This window comes from Lemur catta, chromosome 1 (genome assembly GCF_020740605.2).
Source record: "Lemur catta isolate mLemCat1 chromosome 1, mLemCat1.pri, whole genome shotgun sequence".
NCBI lineage: Eukaryota > Metazoa > Chordata > Mammalia > Primates > Lemuridae > Lemur > Lemur catta.
Window position 1 is genome coordinate 31,442,543 of NC_059128.1, and position 19,335 is coordinate 31,461,877.

Sequence of the window (19,335 nt, forward strand, 5' to 3'; positions counted from 1 at the left end):
CACACCAGTTCTCCAGACATCAACTGGGCGTCCTAGATTCAGTTCAATTCTGACACTATCTACCCAGTGTTAGAATCGGATCCTACAAGTTAATGACTCAATCCTACAAGACTGCCTCCACTTCAGACACCAAGCACAAGACCTAGGTACTTCTGACCACCCAGCTATTAATCAAGGATTCTAATGACCCCTCCTCAGGTTCAATAATTTGCTAGAATAGCTCAGGAACTCAGGAAGGCACTTTACTGACTATAACTGGTTTATTAGAAAGGACACAACTTAGGAACAGCCAAATGAAGAAAAGAGATGCACAGAGCAAGGTATGGGGGATTCTATTAATAGAAGAGCTTCCATTGCCTTCTCCAGGCACACCACACTCCCAGCACCTTGACATATTCACCAGTTCGGAAGTTCTCCAAACACTGTCATTTAGGGTCTTTTGTGGAAGTTTCATTACATGGGTATAGTTGATTAAATCATTGGCCATTGGTGACTGACTCTAACTCCTCTTGCCTTCCCAGAGGTCAGGGGTGTGGCTGAAAGTTTCAACCCTCTAATCATGCCTTGGTCTTTCTGGAAACCAGCCCCCTAACCTGAAGCTATCTAGAGGCCTGACAAGAGTTGCCTCATTCAAACAAAAGACACTCTTATAACTCCTATCCCTAAGGAAATTCCAAGGGATTTAGAAGTCCTATGTCACTTACAGGGGACAAAGACCAAACATATATTTCTTACTGTATCACAGCCATATTAAGCACTGAGATACCAAGATAAAAAGACACAGCCCCTACATTTAAGGAGCTTATTTACAATTTACAGGCTCAAAGTTCTTCACTGTAATTCAAATACATTTTTAGACACTAAAGTCAAAGATGGGCTTCCTCAGAAAGATTCTAATCTTACCAAAAAGACAATGTTAAACAAAGTAAGTCTTAAGGCAGACTATAATATAGACAAAGTAGAAAAATTAAGGGCTTTTGGGATCAAATAAATTGAATTCAAATCCTTGTTATCATTTCCAACAATACTTTGGATAAAATATTTAATCTCTCTGAGCCTCAGTTTCCTCATCTGTAAAAGGGAAAATACCGATAAAGACTTTGAAATGTAGTTGTTAATATTTAAGAAATATAGGCCAGGTGCAGTGGCTCACACCTGTAATCCTAGCACTCTGGGAGGCTGAGGCAGGTGGATCGTTTGCGCTCAGGAGTTTGAGACCAGCCTGAGCAAGAGCAAGACCCCGTCTCTACTAAAAATAGAAAGAAATTATATGGACAACTAAAAATATATATAGAAAAACTTAGCCAGGCATGGTGGTGCATGCCTGTATCCCAGCTGCTCGGGAGGCTGAGGCAGGAGGACTGCTTGAGCCCAGGAGTTTGAGGTTGCTGTGAGCTAGGCAGATACCATGGCACTCTAGCTTGAGCAACAGAGTGAGATTCTGTCTCAAAAAAAAAAAGAAAAAAAGAAATACATACAGAAGATACAGCATACTACAGAAAACATTAAGAGATTGGGGCAAGGGATCCAATTCTGGAGAAAGCAAAAAGTACTGTGATTTGGTCAAACTATTAATACCAACCTTGCTATAAATTTAAAGTATAAAAGGCTAAGGTATAAAGTTTTAGGCTAAGATTCCTTTAGGATGCCTACAAAAACTATCAAATTTCCTTACATTAGCTCTTAAATATCCACTGGTTACCCTTAGTTGAATCATTATTTTGAAAAACATTTGCAAGTCACTTGTAGAGTCCTTAGATAAATCACTTGGATCAGAGGTTTACATCTGGGGTTCCTGACCTAATTTCCATGAATCCCCTGATACTGGACAACAAGTATGTGTTTAAGCGGGAAGGAGCAAAGGACCATCAGATTCACAAAACAATCTGTTTAACACTAGGATCTTTTAATACTAGATAAATTTGCATGAACAGTATATATAAAGTAGAGTTTATACAGTTTTCAATGTGAGGTAATGTGATTTCTAATACTAGGTTAGAAGACCCACTGTTTAATGCGTAACTTATTTTCTTCTAGATTTTTTTGTCAGTAAATATTTGAGGGTCTGGTACTTTAGAGCACAGTTAAATGAACACAAAACAATAGTCAGAGGCCTCAAGAACCTACAAATTAGTTATTAAGAACATATGAACTGTTAACACATACTTTTCTCAGGCAACATGTTAACAACTAAAATTTAATAGAAATATTGGCCAATGGTTGTGGGGGGCAGGTAATGGAGTGTTCCTAGAGGAAGCAAGAGTGGATAAGCTGAATTTCAAATGAAATGATGAACACAGACTCTTGGAGAAGTGTTACTCTAGTCTACATCAGTGATTTTCAAGTTGCAGGATATGGTCCATTTGTGAGCCATGAAATGGTGTTAGTGTATCTCAACCAACTTTATAAAAAACAAAATAGAACAGCTTTATTTTGATAGAAATTCAGAAAGAAAAGAAAAACAATTTTCTGAAGCTTTACTTATTATATCCCAATCATAACACAAAAGTGAGTCCCTAAATATGGATGGTCTTTAAATGCAACCAAATCCTAGCAGAGTACCCTGCTCAGTGCCCTCACAGGAAGCAGTCAATTATTTTAAATGAATGCAATCCCAAAGGCATTTCTGAAGCACATAAGCAAAATACAGAAACGTTACTTCTTAGGTCAAATCAAAGTAATGTATTTTAAATGACATTATCAAAACCTTTCCTATGACAATGGAAAACACTCAAAATAGAAAATTATATTTTGACATAAAATTCTTGATTTTTTTTTTTTTTTGAGACAGAGTTTCACTCTGTTGCCCTGGGTAGAGTGTAGTGGCAACCAGCTCACTGCAACCTCAAATACCTGGGCTCAAGTGATCCTCCTGCCTCAGCCTCCCAAGTGGCTGGGACTATAGGCACATGCCATGATGCCCACACTTGGCTAATTTTTCCATTTTTAGTAGAGATGGGGTCTTGCCCTTGCTCAGGCTGGTCTCGAACTCCCGAGCTCAAGCAATCCTCCCACCTCAGCCTTCCAGAGTACTGGGACTATAGGCATGAGCCACTGTGCCTGGCCATAATTCTCAAATTTTTATGTCAAATTTCTCATACTGTTGTGAAGCCAAGCAGTTATGACATATCAAGAAAACATAATTCAAAAGACAACTTAGCTATAAACATATAATTATAATTTCTTATATTTGAACTAATTTATTAAGTATAATACAAACCATAAAAAACCTGACTCTTTAATTGTATCACAATCTGTCACATTTGTCACAGAGCATTGTGCAGCTTTAAAACAAAAAGTGGAAAAGTAAATACTTATTAAGTTTCTACTATGTGTTAGACATTATGCTAGATGCCTTTCATACCTTATTTTAACCTTTTCAAACATCTTCCAAGGTAACTACATATAGATGAGAAAAGGGAGGCTTCAACTGTAATTATGGCGTAGAATAAGTATCCCTAGGGTTCTACCATTGCAATACTACAATTATTGTCATTTCCCCTACTGATTTTTTGCCTGTGACTTTTGGGCAACCAAAGCCCCAAAGGTCAAATCAGGCATACCTTTTTATAAGCAAAATTTTATTGGAACACAGTCATGTTCATTTGTTTGGCTACCTCTGCATTCTAACAGCAGAACTGAGTACCTGCAACAGAAACAATATGGCCCACAAAGCTTAAAAGATTTACAGAAAGCTGTTGATCACTGCCTTTTTAAAGGAAGAAAAAAAGCCACAAACATTAGAGGCCTCAAAACTTCAGTGTTTAAGGTGTTTGAGGCAACTATTAACCAAAGAAGAAACTGTAAAATTACATGAGACAGAAGCCAAATTGTTTGAATTTTTATGTTGTATCATCTGATAAGCCCAAATTTATAAAAATAATAAAATTAAACAGCTTGATTATGACGTTACTGAAAACTAAACTGTCTTCTGTAGTTTAGATTGATGGAGGAGAAATCTCAGAATTCAAAATATATTTAATAAACATGCATATTTTTACCATGCACCCATATCTTTCATGATGGAATATACCTATTTCAAAACAAAACAGACGTTGGCTTTGTCTCACATTTTAATTTATATTTCACTTCATACTTTAATACATTTACTGAGTTGGGAACAGTGTCAGGTGTCTGTAGTTCCAGCCACTCAGGAGGCTTCAGCCTAGGAGTTCAAGTCCAGCCTGGGCAACATAGTGTGACCCCGTCTCTTAAAAAAAAAAAAAAAAAATTCAGTGAAATCATTCTGTTATGTACTCTGACCAAGCTGAACATTTATGTGATTAATCAAGGGTCCATAGTTGATTTTTTGATGTGAGGAATGGGGCTTGGTTTGTTTTTTAAGCTTCCATTGTTTTCATCTAAATAAAACCCTACAAATAAAACCATTTTATCTTCATTCAAAATACAATTTACTATCCAAATCCATTTAAACAGCTTATCTAAATTAACCCAGCATGAGGAATGTTTGGTTACAATGATACAAATACCATTTCATTTCTTCATTTAGTAATTTCAAACAAGAGTCTTCCAGTCTACAAACTCCAGTAGAGATCAAGAAAACTCAAGCCCTACAACCATGCAAAATTTATATAATTGTTAATGAATATCTGACTTTATGAAGTACATCAGTTCACAAAATCTTTTTTTTTTTTTTTTTTTTGAGACAGAGTCTCGCTCTGTTGCCCGGGCTAGAGTGCCGTGGCGTCAGCCTAGCTCACAGCAACCTCAAAGTTCTGGGCTCAAGCAATCCTTCTGCCTCAGCCTCCTGAGTAGCTGGGACTACAGGCATGTGCCACCATGCCTGGCTAATTTTTTTCTATATATTTTTAGCTGTCGAGATCATTTCTTTCTATTTTTAGTAGAGATGGGGGTCTTGCTCTTGCTCAGGCTGGTCTCGAACTCCTGACCTCGAGCGATCCTCCCGCCTCGGGCTCCCAGAATGCTAGGATTACAGGCGTGACCCACCACACCCAGCCCACAAAACCTTATATTTAGTTTCCTTCTTCATTTTTTTTTTTTTAAGACATGGCATCTATGTTGCCCAGGTTGGCCTCAAACTCCTAGGCTCAAGCAATCCTCCCACCTCAGCCTCCTGAGTAGCTGGGACTGTAGACTCACACTATTGCTCCTTATTCATTTTTAAGAATAAATGTTAATGTATATTAGTTTAAAAAAAATTCAAAATGACTATTGTTTCAAATAACCCCAGAATTATTCCCAGACACATACAAGGCTGGTGCAACATTTGAAAAATATGTGTAATTCACCACATTAATAGATCAAAGAAAAAAATCTATACGATCATCTCAATACACACAGAAAAGGCATTTGAGAAAATTCAACATCCATTCATAATTAAAAAAAAAATCTTCTCTTTTCTGAATCTTCCTGTGGGAAATAAAAACTAAATAAAAAACCTTACCCTCATTAACCTAGGTACAGAAGAAAACTTCCTTAATCTGGTTAAGAGAATCCACAAAATGACCTACAGCTAATATATTTTAAAGGTGAAAGACTAAATACTTTCCCTTTAAGAAAAGGATGCTCCCTCTCACCACTCCTATTCAACATCACTCTAGAAGTCTTAGCCAGTACAATAAATCAAGAAAAAAGAAATAAAAGACATATAGACTAGAAAGAAAAAAATAAAAGTTTCTCTATTCATAGATGACATGATTGTCTACTTAGAAAATGCTAAAAAAAAAAAAAAAAGGCTCCTAGAGCTAAAGTCAGTTTAGCAAAAACTCAAGATACAAATTCAATATACAAAAATTAGCTGAATTGCCATATACTATCAATGATCAATTGGAAACTGAATTTTTTTTTCTTGAGACAGAGTCTCGCTCTGCTGCCTAGGATAGAGTGCTATGGCATCATCAGCCTAGCTCACAGCAACCTCAAACTCCTGGGCTCAAGTGATCCTCCTGCCTCAGCCTCCCAGGGAACTAGGACTACAGGTGCGTATCACCATGCCCGGCTAATTTTTTCTATTTTTAGTAGAGACGGGGTCTCATTCTTGCTCAGGCTGGTCTAGAACTCCTGACCTCAAGAGATCCTCCCGCCTCAGCCTCCCAGAGTGCTAGGATACAGGCATGAGCTACTGCGCCAGCCTGGAAACTGAATTTTTAAAAAATTACCATTTATTATACAATAGGACCAAAATATTGAAATACTTAGATATAGAACTAATAAAGTATTTACAGTTTTCAACATATAGATCCATACAAAATACACCCATACAAAATATTCATGTAAATTGAGAGAAATTGTTAAGATGTCAATTATCCTCAGGTTGATCCATAAATTAAACACAATCCCAATCAAAATCCCAACAGAATTTTTTAAAAATATCAACAAGATGATTCTAAATATTACATGGAAAGACAAAGGAAGTAAAAATAGCCACAATTTTGAAAAAGAGTAAAGATGGAGGACTCACATTACCTGATGTAAAGTCCTATTCTAAAGCTATATTAATCAAGACAATGTGTTAATGGCAAAATGACAGACAAATAGATCGATGGAACAATCCATAAGTAAATCCACACAACTGTAGTCAAATGGTTTTTGACAAACAGACAAGGGCAATTCAATGAGAAAGGACAGTCTTTTCAACAAATGGTCATGGAACAACTGGACAAATAAATGAAATTCAGCCCATACCTCTCAATACAAAAATTAAGTCAAAATGGAACACAGATTTAAATGTAAAATAAAAATATAAATTTGCAGAAGAAAACAAATTATACAATCTTTATAATCTGGGGTTAGGCAAAGAGAATTCTTAGTTACAATACCAAAAGTAAGATCCATAAAATAAAAAATCAGTGATTTGGACCTCATCAAAACTTATAACTTCTATACTTCAGAAGACGCTGAGGATGAAAAGACAAGCCAGACTGGGAGAAAACCTTTGCAAATCACATATCTGATATCAAAACTCAACAATAGGAAAACAATCCAATTTAAAAATGAGCAAAAGATTTGGACATTTTACCAAAGAAGATATACAGATGGCAAATAAGCACATGAAAAGATGCTCAACATCATTAGTCATGATGGAAATGCAAATAAAAACCACAAAGAAATACTACTTACTATATACCTATTAGAATGGCTAAAACTAAAAAGATTGATTGGAAGATAAGGAGATTTCCAGTTTAAAAAAAAGATTAGCCATAGCAAGTGCTGATGAGGATATAAAGCAAGTAGAACTCTCATACATTCTTGGTGGGAATGCAAAGTAGTTCAGCCACTTTGAAAATAGTTTGATGGTATATTAGTTTCCTCCGCTCAAGTAACAGATTACCACAAATTTAGTGGCTTAAAACCCAAATTTATTATTTTACAATTCTGTAGATTACAAGTCTGACAAAGGTCCCCTTGGGCTAAATGCAAGGTGTTAGCAGGGCTGCTTTCTCTCTCTAAAGAGTAATCCAACTTCCTAGCTTTTTCCAGATTCTAGAGACCACCCACATTCCTTGGTTTGTAGTCTCCCCTCCTCCAACTCTGCATCTCTCTGACTCTGCTTCCTTTGTTATATCTTTTTTTCTGATGCTACTCTTCTGCCTTCCTCTTTCACTTTTTAAAGATTGTTATGATACACTGGGACCAACTGAATAACCCAGGATAATCTCCCTATTTTAAAGTCAGCTGACTGGCAACAACTTTGCCATGTAACCAAACATATTCACAAATTCCAGAGATTATGACATCTTTGAGGGCCATTATTCTGCCTACCACAGACAGGCTTTTTTAAAAATAAAATTAGGCATACACCTATTGGTAAAGATTTATAGCAGCTTTATTCGTAGTCATAAAAAACAACTCCAATGTCCTTCAGCTGGTGAGTGGATAAATAAATGGTTATACAATCATACAAAGGACTACTATATTCAGCAATGAAACAGAAGGAACTGCTGATACTCAACAACATGCATAAATCTCAAATATATCATGCCAAATGAAAGAAACCAGGCCCAAAAGGCTACTGTATTTTTCCATTTAAATAATATTTAAGAAAAGACAAGTTATAGACAACAGATCATTTGTTGCCAGAGGTTAAGGGTGGGGGAAGGGTTGGCTACAAAAGGCAGCACAAGGGAATTTCTGGTGATGAAACTGTCCTGTATCTTGACTATGGTAGTTGCACAGCTCTAAGCATTTGTCAAAACAATTGTACAACAAAAAGAACTTCATTTCATGTAAATTAAAATCTTTTTTAAAGAAAGGAAACAAATATACCATTTCTCATCCATCAGATTGGCAAACATTTTAAAATGTGATAACGCTATCTGTGGACAAGGATGAGAAACCACTGCCACTCATATAATGCTGGCAGGAATGTAATTTGTTTCAACTTTAGAGGATAATTTGGCTGTAGCCAGTAAAGTTGAAAATACACATCAGCCTATTATCAGCAATTCTACTTACAGGCAGGTATACATTCTAGGGAAACTTTCACACATGTGCTCAAGGAGAAGACATGCACAAGGATATGCATTAAACATTGTTTGAAACATCGAAAAACTGAAAACAACCCTTCAGTAGGGGAATGAATTGTAGTCAGTGGTTATTAAAAAAGAAAAGAAAAAAACGCATAAGAGAAAGAATCAACCCTGCCAATTATTTATAAGATTTAGGGAAGATAATTTATTATTTAACAATAAGACATAGCGAGAAGGGCACTGAACTTAGAATATGGAGACAAGCATTTATGTAGCTCCAACTCAATTAGCAGACAGACTATGGGCTACTTAACTTCTACAAGTCTCACTTTCTTTTTCTTGGAAAATGAACAGGTTAGACTATATAACCACTAAAATTACTTCCAATTTACTGATTCTATGATCCAATAAGTATATAATCCAAAATTGTATTCTAAAGCACATGTCAAGATACTATTTTTTTCCCAAAACCCTCAAATCAGAAAATACCCGAGAAAGAGGACATCTCAGTATACTGATATATAAAATAGACCAAATTTCTTAGTATATCTGTGATAAGATTTTTAATCAAGATCATAATTCAGGAAGATCATATAAATAGCTAAACCCACTGTACTGACTTGGGTAACCCTCTGGTAGAACATACATGTCCTTTCACATTTTAACACTCCAAAACAAGTTAATATTGTGTTAATGAGTCCACCTTTACTTGGCAAGTTACTAGCCAATAATCATTCAAGTACAATGTAAAATTTACTTGATTTTTTAAAACAAAGATAAAATAATGAGTCACTTTTCATGTTTTTCCCTGTTTCATCCATAAAGCTTTTACAATATAATTTAAAAGTTTCAGTCTGCTACGAGAGTTTAGAAAGCCTTTTAAAACTTGTAATACGCTGGTCGAGGTGGTTCACCTGCACTTTGGGAGGCCAAAGTGGAAGGATCACTTGAGGCCAGGAGTTTGCCAGCCTGGGCCACATAGCAAGATCCTGTTTCTACAAAAAATAAAAAAATTAAAAACTTAGCAGGGCATGGTGGCATGCACCTGCAGTCCTAGCTACACAGGAAGCTGAACCAGGAGGTTTGCCTGAGCCCAGGAGTTTGAGGTTGCAATGAACTATATTCATGCCACTGTAATCTAGCCCAGGGGACAGAGACCCTGTCTCTTGGTAGGAGACAGGACTTGTAATAGGCTACATCCACAGAGATCTAGTTTAAAATCAGTAGTTCATAATTCAATAAAGCTTATTTAATAATTTTCACGTGGTGAAAAATACTTATACTTCCATCAGTACTTATACTTCAAAGACACCAATAACTAACACATCATTTGCTCCTATTGCAGAATTTAATAGGTTATTAACTTCTGGTATAATCCAAAGGCATAATTGGGATACTACCATTAAAACATTATATTGCTTTTTAAAAAAATCAGAAATAGTAACACCTTTCACCATGTCTGTCAAATCAAAATTTCAAAATTCTTGTACTACAGACTTCCCAAATCTAAATTCTTAAAATTCTAAATGACTAGAGACAAAACACACACTACATACTACTTCTAAAAACTTTCTAGCTACCAGATTTTAATTTCAGCATAAACTGACAAGAAAAACCTTTAGACCGAAACGTAAATTCCGTTCACATTAGTGTATGTCAATCAACTAAATAGAAGGTGAGTTATTATCATTAGAAAGTTACATAATTTGATACAAAGATCGTTTAAAGCGCCTTACTTTAAGCGCAGGTTACAACAATTTACAGGCTTCAAAGTTCAAATTGCAATCATAAAGTAAATTATCAAAAATCATTAACAAAATTATGTTTTTCTTTAAAAGTAGTGACAAGGAAACAGGAACTGTTTATTTGCTTAAAGGACGCAATAAGCAGCAGAATACCAGGAGCTGAGTCAGGCAGACAGGAACGCCGACTACATTCCGTCTCCTACAGGAAAGTGTTCCCCCGCCGATTTCCCCGACTCGGCCAGGGGGGAGTCCCGGGAGTCGCGACCTCCAGCGGGGGAGCAGAAGGCAGACGACTCCCTGCCGCGCCCCCTACAACTCGGGCCGGGCCGGCCGTAGCCCGCGCCAAGGTGCGCCCCGACCAAGCAGAAGGAAGCGGGCACAGCGCAGGCAGCGTTTCTCCGAGGGACAAAGGTTGAGTTCACACCCTCTGCGGCCGCGACTCCCACAGCCTGGGGCAGCGCTCTGGGCAGCCGGGGGGCACCCCTCGCCCCGGGCCCGAGCGCGCGGCGTATGGGGGAGGGGGCGAGCCCGGCCGCCCCTCCCCCGCCGCGCTCCCGGGGACCTGTTGATTAAGATCTCCACAACCCAGCCGCCGCCAGTCCGCCTCTTACCTCCGCGCCTCTTGCGCCGCCGATCCTCCGGCCCCGGCCGCTCCTAAACACTGCAGAAGCGACAGCCCTCCGGCGGCCCTTAAAATACCGGATAAAGAATCCAGAAACTCCCGATTCCCCACCTCAGAATCCCTAGTCCCCGCCCCCGCCCCACCGCCAGCCTACTCCGTCGCCGCCGTCGCCGCCGCCGCCAGCAACTCCACCTCTAGACCGCGCGAGACCGGCCCCTGCGGCCGCCGCGAGACCGCGCACGCGCCCCCGGGACTCTGGCGCAGCGGGCGCGCCTATCCTAGTCGGTCCCCGGCGCGCCCCGCCCACTACTCCGCAGAGAGGCTGGCGCGGTTTGCCCAATCCCGAGCCGGCGCGAAGAGAGTGCCGGCTCATTGGTCCTTTCTGCAGCTCCCGAGCGGCCGGTTGCGCGCGCTCGTGCGCCTCTAAGTATAAAATGCGAACTGCTTCGGGTTCTTAGCAAGTGGAGAGCGTTTCTGTCGTTTAGGGGCGTGAGGTTTCTCTGAGGTGTAACGCTCTATAGCCCTTGGCTTCTCTGTCCCTGAGTGACAGGTCCTGAAGAAAATTCGATTCATTTGATGGTGAGTACATGTGGTGCAACTAAAAAAAAAAAAAAAGAAAAAAAATCCGATTCGTCTTGAAGCGACTCTTCAAGTCCTGTCAAGTTCGTCACACAAGCTAATATTTGAAAATTAGCCATGACATAATTAAACACCTGAATGTGTATAATGTCCGGCAGAAGTCTCCAAAAAGCTAGCAGCTGCACTGAGTTCTGAAAGCCAGAAAGGAAGGCTGCCAAGGGCCACAGCTGTTTCACAAAACTCTCTCGAATGGACTTAGAGTTCCATAGGCCAACCCATATCCAGGGCAAGGCTGGTCTCTCGGAACATGTGTATGCCACCCTCTGAATAGGGCAGGCCTCGGGGAGGTGCTGTGACAGGATTCCTGGCGGACGGAATTCAGAGCAGACTGAAGTACGGTCTAAGTAGAAATACCAGCAATTTGCCTCAACACGTAATAAAAACCCTCATATGGTCTCTGTTTTGACAGTAAGCAAAAGCTCTACCTTCCAAGGCACCCCATCTCAGCTTTGAACAGTTCTAAGGTTTGTTAATCAACCTCTCCTGTAAGGCCAAAATCTGCCTATTATATCAGCCTATTTATTGATTCTATTATAGTATCCCCCACGGGCACACTGTACATAGACAATCCTCCCTCAAAGCCTTCCGATATGTCACTTCTCATGCTTTTCCTCATTTCGTCATACTGTGTTTTTCCATCTTCGATTTTAATGTACCCAGGTCCTTATTTTCAAGTTCTTTCACATTCTTTCCCCTTACTTTCCTCTGGGCACCATATGGAAGGTTAGTGTTCCTAGTGAACTGTGATGCCCTGAACTAAGCAAACCGTTGTTCCAGGTGGTCAAGGTCTTTTTGGATCCCTACTCTTTCCAGATTTTTAAAATCATTCTCAAACATGATTTGCATTCTATCCTGGTGTTTAATAAGACAAAGCCAAGGACAGAACTCTACTGCATGCCGCTAGAAACTTTATTCTTCCTGCCATCATAAATTTCTCAGTAGACTTTGAATACAGAGGGACAATCAGCTGCAAATCCACACAACTGAACTATCTTCTTGGCCCATACTTCTCCACATTGAAAGCCATGAGAATTAGTGAAATGCTTGAGTGAAATCCAGATAAAGTCTCTAGGATTCCTGGAAACTCTTAGCCATACCCAAAAGGAAATAAGGTTAGTGTGATTTATTTTCTTTTCTAGGTTCTTAAAAACATAAAGTAAATAATAATTCAGGAAGCTTCCTCTAGCTCCTCGATGAATTTTCTCCTTCTAGCTCATGGTTTCTCAGCCTTGACACTATTGACATTTGGGCTGGTAGTTCTTGCTATGGGGACTGTCCTGTGCATTGTAAGATGTTTAGCAGCATTCCTGGCCTCTACCCACTAGATGCCAGTAGCACCCCACCATCCTCAGTTGTTACAATTAAAAAAAAAAAAAAAAAAGTCTCCAGATGTTACCAAAGGTCCCCTGGTGGGCAAAATCACCTCCAGTTAAGGACCACTAATCTAGTTGTTCAAAGAAAGGACATCCTGAGAAAGATAGTTTCTCTTTATCCATACCTTCCAATAGCCTGGCACCAGGCAGTTTTGCAAAAAGCACCTCCACTTAAATGAATCCTTCAAGTACCTAGCCTTGCTTCCTCAGCTGCTTAGATTCCCCTGTTACAAGACCTCACCCTAATTAAATGATGATCACTATTAGTGTGAGATAGCAGAACAGCTACTGATCTCAAAATATGTGGAAATTCCTTTATTAAATGCTATGAAAATGTTAAATTGTTTTTACCTCCTAAAGAGATTTTAAAAGATGGCAGATGCTAGGGCAAATAAGAAATCTGTCTGGTGAATGGAGCGATTCCCAGAATCCCCAAATAATAGAAATTACTGGCCTTGTATGCAGAAAGTGAAAGGTAGCTGGAAGAGTGAAAAGTATAGAAATTGGAGGCAAGGTGATTGGATTTGAGTTTTAGCTTTGCTGCTGACTGTTTCTGTGATTTGAATGTGTGACAAGCTTCCTGGGCCTAAATTTTCTCATCTGTAATATATGGGAGTTAACTACTTTTTTTCCCCTGGTATTAAGATTCTGACAGTCTCTGCATATGGAGTCTAACATGAATAGCATAGGAGCTTTAAAGAATATAATATTCATCCCAAAATAGAATGTAATGGATAATCTGTGATTTAAACCCCCCTGTCAGAAGAGTGGTTCATCCTTGTCACAGGCAATTCACCTGCTGAGTCACCCTGGCAAATTTGTAACTAAGTATTATGGGAGAGTAGTGAAAGCCAAACTGCAAAATCAAGTGTATGGTGGAGAGTAACCAGAGTAAATACCCTTCCTCCTTCCTCATCTTGATATCTGCTTAACCCATTGTCTGCCAACATCCCTTATTACATGTTTATATAATAAAATATCATGCTGTTGTATTTCATTAAGAGTTTTGGGGAGCAGGGTGCAGTGGCAGGCGTCCCAGCTACTCAGGAAACTAAGTCTATTATATCTCCTCTTTGTACTAGTGAAAGCCAGGTTTTCATAACTGAATTAGTAGCCTAATCATTTATAACTGTATGAACCAGATGATCAGAGATAATATTTACTAGGAGCAGAATACTCACTGATTCAGATAAAAGAGAAGTAATAAAGCAATAAATTAGTAGGTACATTAATTAGTAAATATCTAAAATTTAAAAATAACAAAAAGCAAACCAACAAACCACAAACTTTTAAAATTTAATTTGGTTGGTTATTATTATTATTTTGATGCCTTATAGTAATATTTAACCTTTTATAAATCTAGCTAAAAATATTATGTCCCTAAGCTAAGAATATTATATAGTTGTCGTATGGAATGGGAGGTCCCACTGTGTACAGTTAGCATCAGTATAACTCAGTACAGGTCAGTATCATTCAACTCGGTTTTGACAAATGTTCACTCATTAATTAAAAAATATACTAACCATTTCCTATGGGCTAATTGTTGTGCTGTAGGAATTGAAATATGTGACAGTCTCTGTTCCGGAGGAATTTATAATAAGGGAGGAAAAGGGACAAAATAAGACAAGTAACATACAGGGGAAAGTATGGTAAATGAAAATAAGGACTCAAAGAAAGATAAGGTCTTATATCAAGAAGAGCTTTACTATCTAATGGGGGTTGGGGGAGCAGTGAATAAACTGCTGTCAAAGTACTCACAATAACAGGAAAACCAAGATCTTATACATGGCTTTAAAAAGATAGACGTGGGTTGTGGGGGGAGGATTGGGAGCCAAATGATACAAAATTTCAGTTAGGCAGGAGGAATCAGTCCAAGAGATCTGTTGTACAACATGGTGATTATAGTTAATAACAATGTATGGTATATTTTAAAAATCATTAGGAGAGTAGATTTTACATGTTCTCACCATAAAAAAATGATAAGTATATGAGGTAATGTTAAGTAGCTCAACTTAGCCATTCCACAATGTATATGTATTTCAAAACATCATATTATACACCATAAATATATATATGCAATTTTTATTTGTCAATTAAAAATCTAAAATTTTTTAAATTTTAAATTTAAAATAAAAAATAAAAAGACATAAAACTTTTCTAGGGTAATACACATAGAAAAGAAAGATGAGCTTAATATGGAAAGAGTCAGCAATAGGCTCAGGATAGGATATTTAATATTTAGTATGTCAGTAATTTATCCCTCTTTTATTTGTACCATTCTGGGTGCTCCTGTGCAGGGCTGGAGATGTGTAGACAAATAAAACATGGTCCATAAGAAATTTTATCTTGGAGAGAGGAAGTAGGTAAATTTGGAACTTGGAAAATTTTCTAATAAAGGAAAGGTCAAGACCGAATGTCAAGAAAGGAAATCAAGCTGGACGCTGTGGTACGTGCCTGTAAAATCCTAGCTACTCAGGAGGCTGAGGCAGGAGACTCACTTGAGCCCAGAAGTTCAAGACCATCCTGGGCAACATAGGGAGACACTGTCTCAAAAAAAAAAAAAAAAAAGGAAGAAACAGAAATCGAGTTTGTTCTCCTTGAAAAGGGCTATAAAATTACCTGTCTCTTTTCCTCACCAAGCTCCCAATCAAATTTCTATATTGTTTGTGTGAAACATCTCAGCTGCTGCTTTAATTCACATTCATATGTGTGAATACCCTTTACTGGGTCTCAGTGGTATCTGATGTGAACTTAACAAGAGTCAAACTCTAACACCTCTTTTCCTATTCTCTCTTGAACTCACTGTGATTGAGATTTAAAGTCACTGATTTCAGCCACTTTGTTAAATGCAAAAGTCAGTTTTCAGTCCTCATTTTACATGACCTGTCTGCAATATGTGATGAAGTTGATAATTTTCTCCATTTTCTTCTCTGGGCTCCTGTGACACCACTTTTGCTTGTTCTCCTATCTCACTGGCACCTCCTTCTCAGTCTCCTTTGCTGGTTCTTACTCATCTCCTTGAATGCTAAAATTTGGGGCTGGGTGGGATGACTCTCTCTTGTAACCCTAGCACTTTGAGAGGCCAAGGCAGGAAGATTGCTTGAGCTCAGGAGTTTGAGACCAGCCTGAGCAAGAGCAAGACCCTGTCTCTACTAAAAATGGAAAAAAATTAGCCGGGCATGGTGGCATGCACCTTTAATCCCAGCTATTAAGGAGGCTGAAGCAGGAGGATCATTTGAGCCCAGGAGTTAGAGGTTGCAGTGAGCTGTCATGCCACTGCCCTCTAGCCGGGTGACAGAGCGAGACTCTGTCTCAAAAAAAAAAAAAAAAAAAAGGCTAAAATTTGGAGTGTCCCAAGCTCTAATATGCAATATTTACTTCTCTCTGCATGGGTTTGAATACCAGCTCTATCACTTGTTAACTGTCTGATCAGAAGAAAGTCACTTAATTCCTCCGAGATTCAGTTTCTCTTTTATAAAATGAAGGTAATAAAAGTAGCTACCACCTACAGTGGTTGTGAATACTAAGTGAATTAATATATGAAAGTAATTAGAACAGTTCCTGGCACAGTATGCATTAACTATTTGTCTTTATTTTTATCATTATGTTCTTTGTCACTCACTCCCTAGATGTTTTCATCTGGTCTCTTGGCTTCAAATTCCATCTGTGTATTGTTAACTCCAAATTTATCTCTAGTCTCAACTTCTGCCCTAAATTCCAGAATCATACGTTTCAACTGTTAGCTCAAATCTCCATTTGAATTTCTAATGAGCATTGCAAATTTAATGTGTCAGAAATATTGATTTTGTCCGAATTTCCAGTTGTTCAGTAACTAGAAACTTGTAAAAACTGTCAGTGGAAGAAGATATCTGAGACTTTACAAACTTCCTTTCTCATGGAAAAGCCCTAGCCTTCCCCTGTGATAGACTCCAACAGAATTGAAATAGGTATTGGTCCTCAGCCAGGTTTTTAAGAGCATATTGGTGGAGTGGGAGATCTGGAACACCACACTGGATCTCTGTAGAGCCCTTGGAGAAAAAAGATACTGTTTTTCCCCCCCTTTCCAGGGTAATTTTTAGAAGAATTTTCCAAACCATATTTTGGGATATAAACAGTTTTAAATCAAGTAAATGTAAACAATGTGTAGCTGGTGCCAGAACCTGACTAAACAAGTACTTAGACTGAAAGCTTTCGGGCTTCTTGGCCTCTGGGTAACACTTAAAGCAAATGCAGGAACGCAGAATAGCAAACAAGTCTCCCAAACCTTGTAATCTCAGTTCAGGGCACTGGAGAGCTGAGAGAAATTTGGCAATGAATAAAAATGCATTGACTTTTTTTCTATGAAGTTTCTATTTAAGAATGAGTATAGGAGATGAATATACCTGGGATCTTGGTAAAATATGTCAATTTGCTTTAATGAAAAAAATGAAGTAGTTTCAAAGTTTCAAAACTTCAGTTAACATATTTTGTAAAACATTTGGAAGCTCTCATATAAAACATGCCCAGAAGGACAAGTTCTTCTAATAGTAGAATTGGGGATAAATGAGATTTTTGTGATACAAATTATGTGCAAATGTAATCTCTCCATTTCTGTGGATCCGGAAACCAGAAGCAGTTTAGCTGGGTGGCTCTGGCTTAGGGTCTCTTCTGATGTTACAGTCAGGATGTCAGCTGGGACTGCAGTCATCTAAAGGTGTGATTGGGACTAAACGATCTGCTTCCAAGAAGGCTTACTCACATGGCTATTAACTAGAGGCTTCTGTTCCTTGTGATTTGGGCCTCTCTTTAGAATATGACAGCTGGCTTCCTCCAGAGCAAATGATCTGAGAGAGAGCAACCAAGACAAAAATCACAGGGCCTTTTTATAACCTAGTCTCCAAAGCCACACACCACCACTGTCATCTTATTGGTTAGAAGCAAGTCACCAAGTCCAATCCATACCCAAAGGAAGGGGAACAGGATCCACCTCTTGAAGGGAGAAGTTTGAAGTATTTGTAGACATATTTTTAAAACCACCAGATAATCTCATGTTTGATAAGTACTGTAGATACCAACAAATTATCAAGTTAACATTTTTAGAATGAGAATTATTTTATCTGTGACCTTGAAACTTTTTACTCCCCTCTGAGCAAATGACCACTAGGATTAGGTATATAAAATCAAATAATGTTCAAACCATTATCACAATCTATTGTGTGTCCATATTCACTCTAATAATAGCTGTGTTAGTTGTTTGCTTCCCAAACCTTCCCAACCCCACCCAACTGCCTATTCCAGTTCTTGCAGAAAATCCTCATTCATTCCTTTCTTATAGGGAGTATAGGAAATACCATATCTCGCAGCAGGGTCACTTACTATCCATAGCTAAACATTTTGATGTGGCATTTTGTCAAAAGGTGTTGAAAGTTCAAATAAATTCATACTCCAAAATGCTGTACACTTGCCCTTGTCCTCAAATTTAGTCTTCAGCAAACCTTAATAGATTCCTGTGTTGCTTTTCCCCTAGTAGTGTTTGCTTATGAGCTAGATGAGCTGTAGGGACTCTCTGCCCTTCAAACTCAAAACCTGCTTGATGTGTTTAAAGGTACAAGGATCTTCCAAATTATGACAGTGAGGTTCTTATGCCAGTTAAAACAAAAAAACAAAAACAATTTATTTGATATATATTATAGCTCCTGTAGAATTTTACTACCAGTCTATTGGAAAATGTGTTCCAAATTGAAACTTAAGACTGGGATTTGATCCCTTCCTATAACATTCATGCTAGCTCTCCAGCCGGAAAATCTAGGACACCCCTGCTTTCTACTGGTGCCTGCAGTGGTGAGCAGGAGCATTTCTAATATTGGGGAAGGTAAGGTTTCTGTGGCATGGGCTCCTGTAGCAGTAGCAGTGACTGAGAAACAGTGCATACTGCTAATGTCTTAGTCTATTTATACCTAAGGGCTCCTTTAACTCAAGTATTTTACATTCAAGGATTGACTATGTATCTAAATCATGAAGATTATCCTTCCTAGAAAGGGAACACTTTGTGTCTACTTGCAACAGCTATGTAATTAGCTTATTGGTCTTTAGTTGAATTTTTCTTCAATATTAACATTAGCCAGACCATTCCATCTAATATGATAGCCAGCTATGCTCAACATTAATATCTGGTGTTTATATGTACCATTCATTTATCCATCCACATAGAAATGGAATAGCATCTTCATTTTATTGAAAGATTTCCAAAGGATAGTTTAAAATTTTGTTTTAAAGTAGAATAAGTAATGAATAAATAAGTGTTAAATAGTATATTTTCCTCATAGTAAGTGTTGTCTTAAGAATTATGTCCTGAAACTATGCTGTTCATATAGGATGGCAGAGATATAGAGCATTTTTATGAACATAGACATTCTACTGGACAGCACTGTTCTAAAGAATCAATATGCTGTTCCATGAATTTTTTTTACAATAGGTTGATGTTGGAGATAAGTAATATAAAGGAGTACTATACAAAATTATAAAAG

At 38.2% G+C, this 19,335-nt stretch overlaps 1 protein-coding gene across 1 annotated transcript; it reads right to left on the minus strand.

Annotated features, from left to right (window-relative positions):
• Positions 1–4,062: 4,062 nt before the first annotated feature.
• On the minus strand, positions 4,063–11,190 carry LOC123646033 (aspartate and glycine-rich protein-like). Its single transcript, XM_045563027.1, has 3 exons — positions 10,972–11,190; positions 10,807–10,884; positions 4,063–4,210 (listed from the first exon to the last, which is right to left on the minus strand). Exons 1-3 carry the CDS (start codon positions 11,188–11,190, stop codon positions 4,166–4,168), a joined length of 342 nt encoding a protein of 113 aa, XP_045418983.1. The 3' UTR covers positions 4,063–4,165.
• Positions 11,191–19,335: the final 8,145 nt, after the last annotated feature.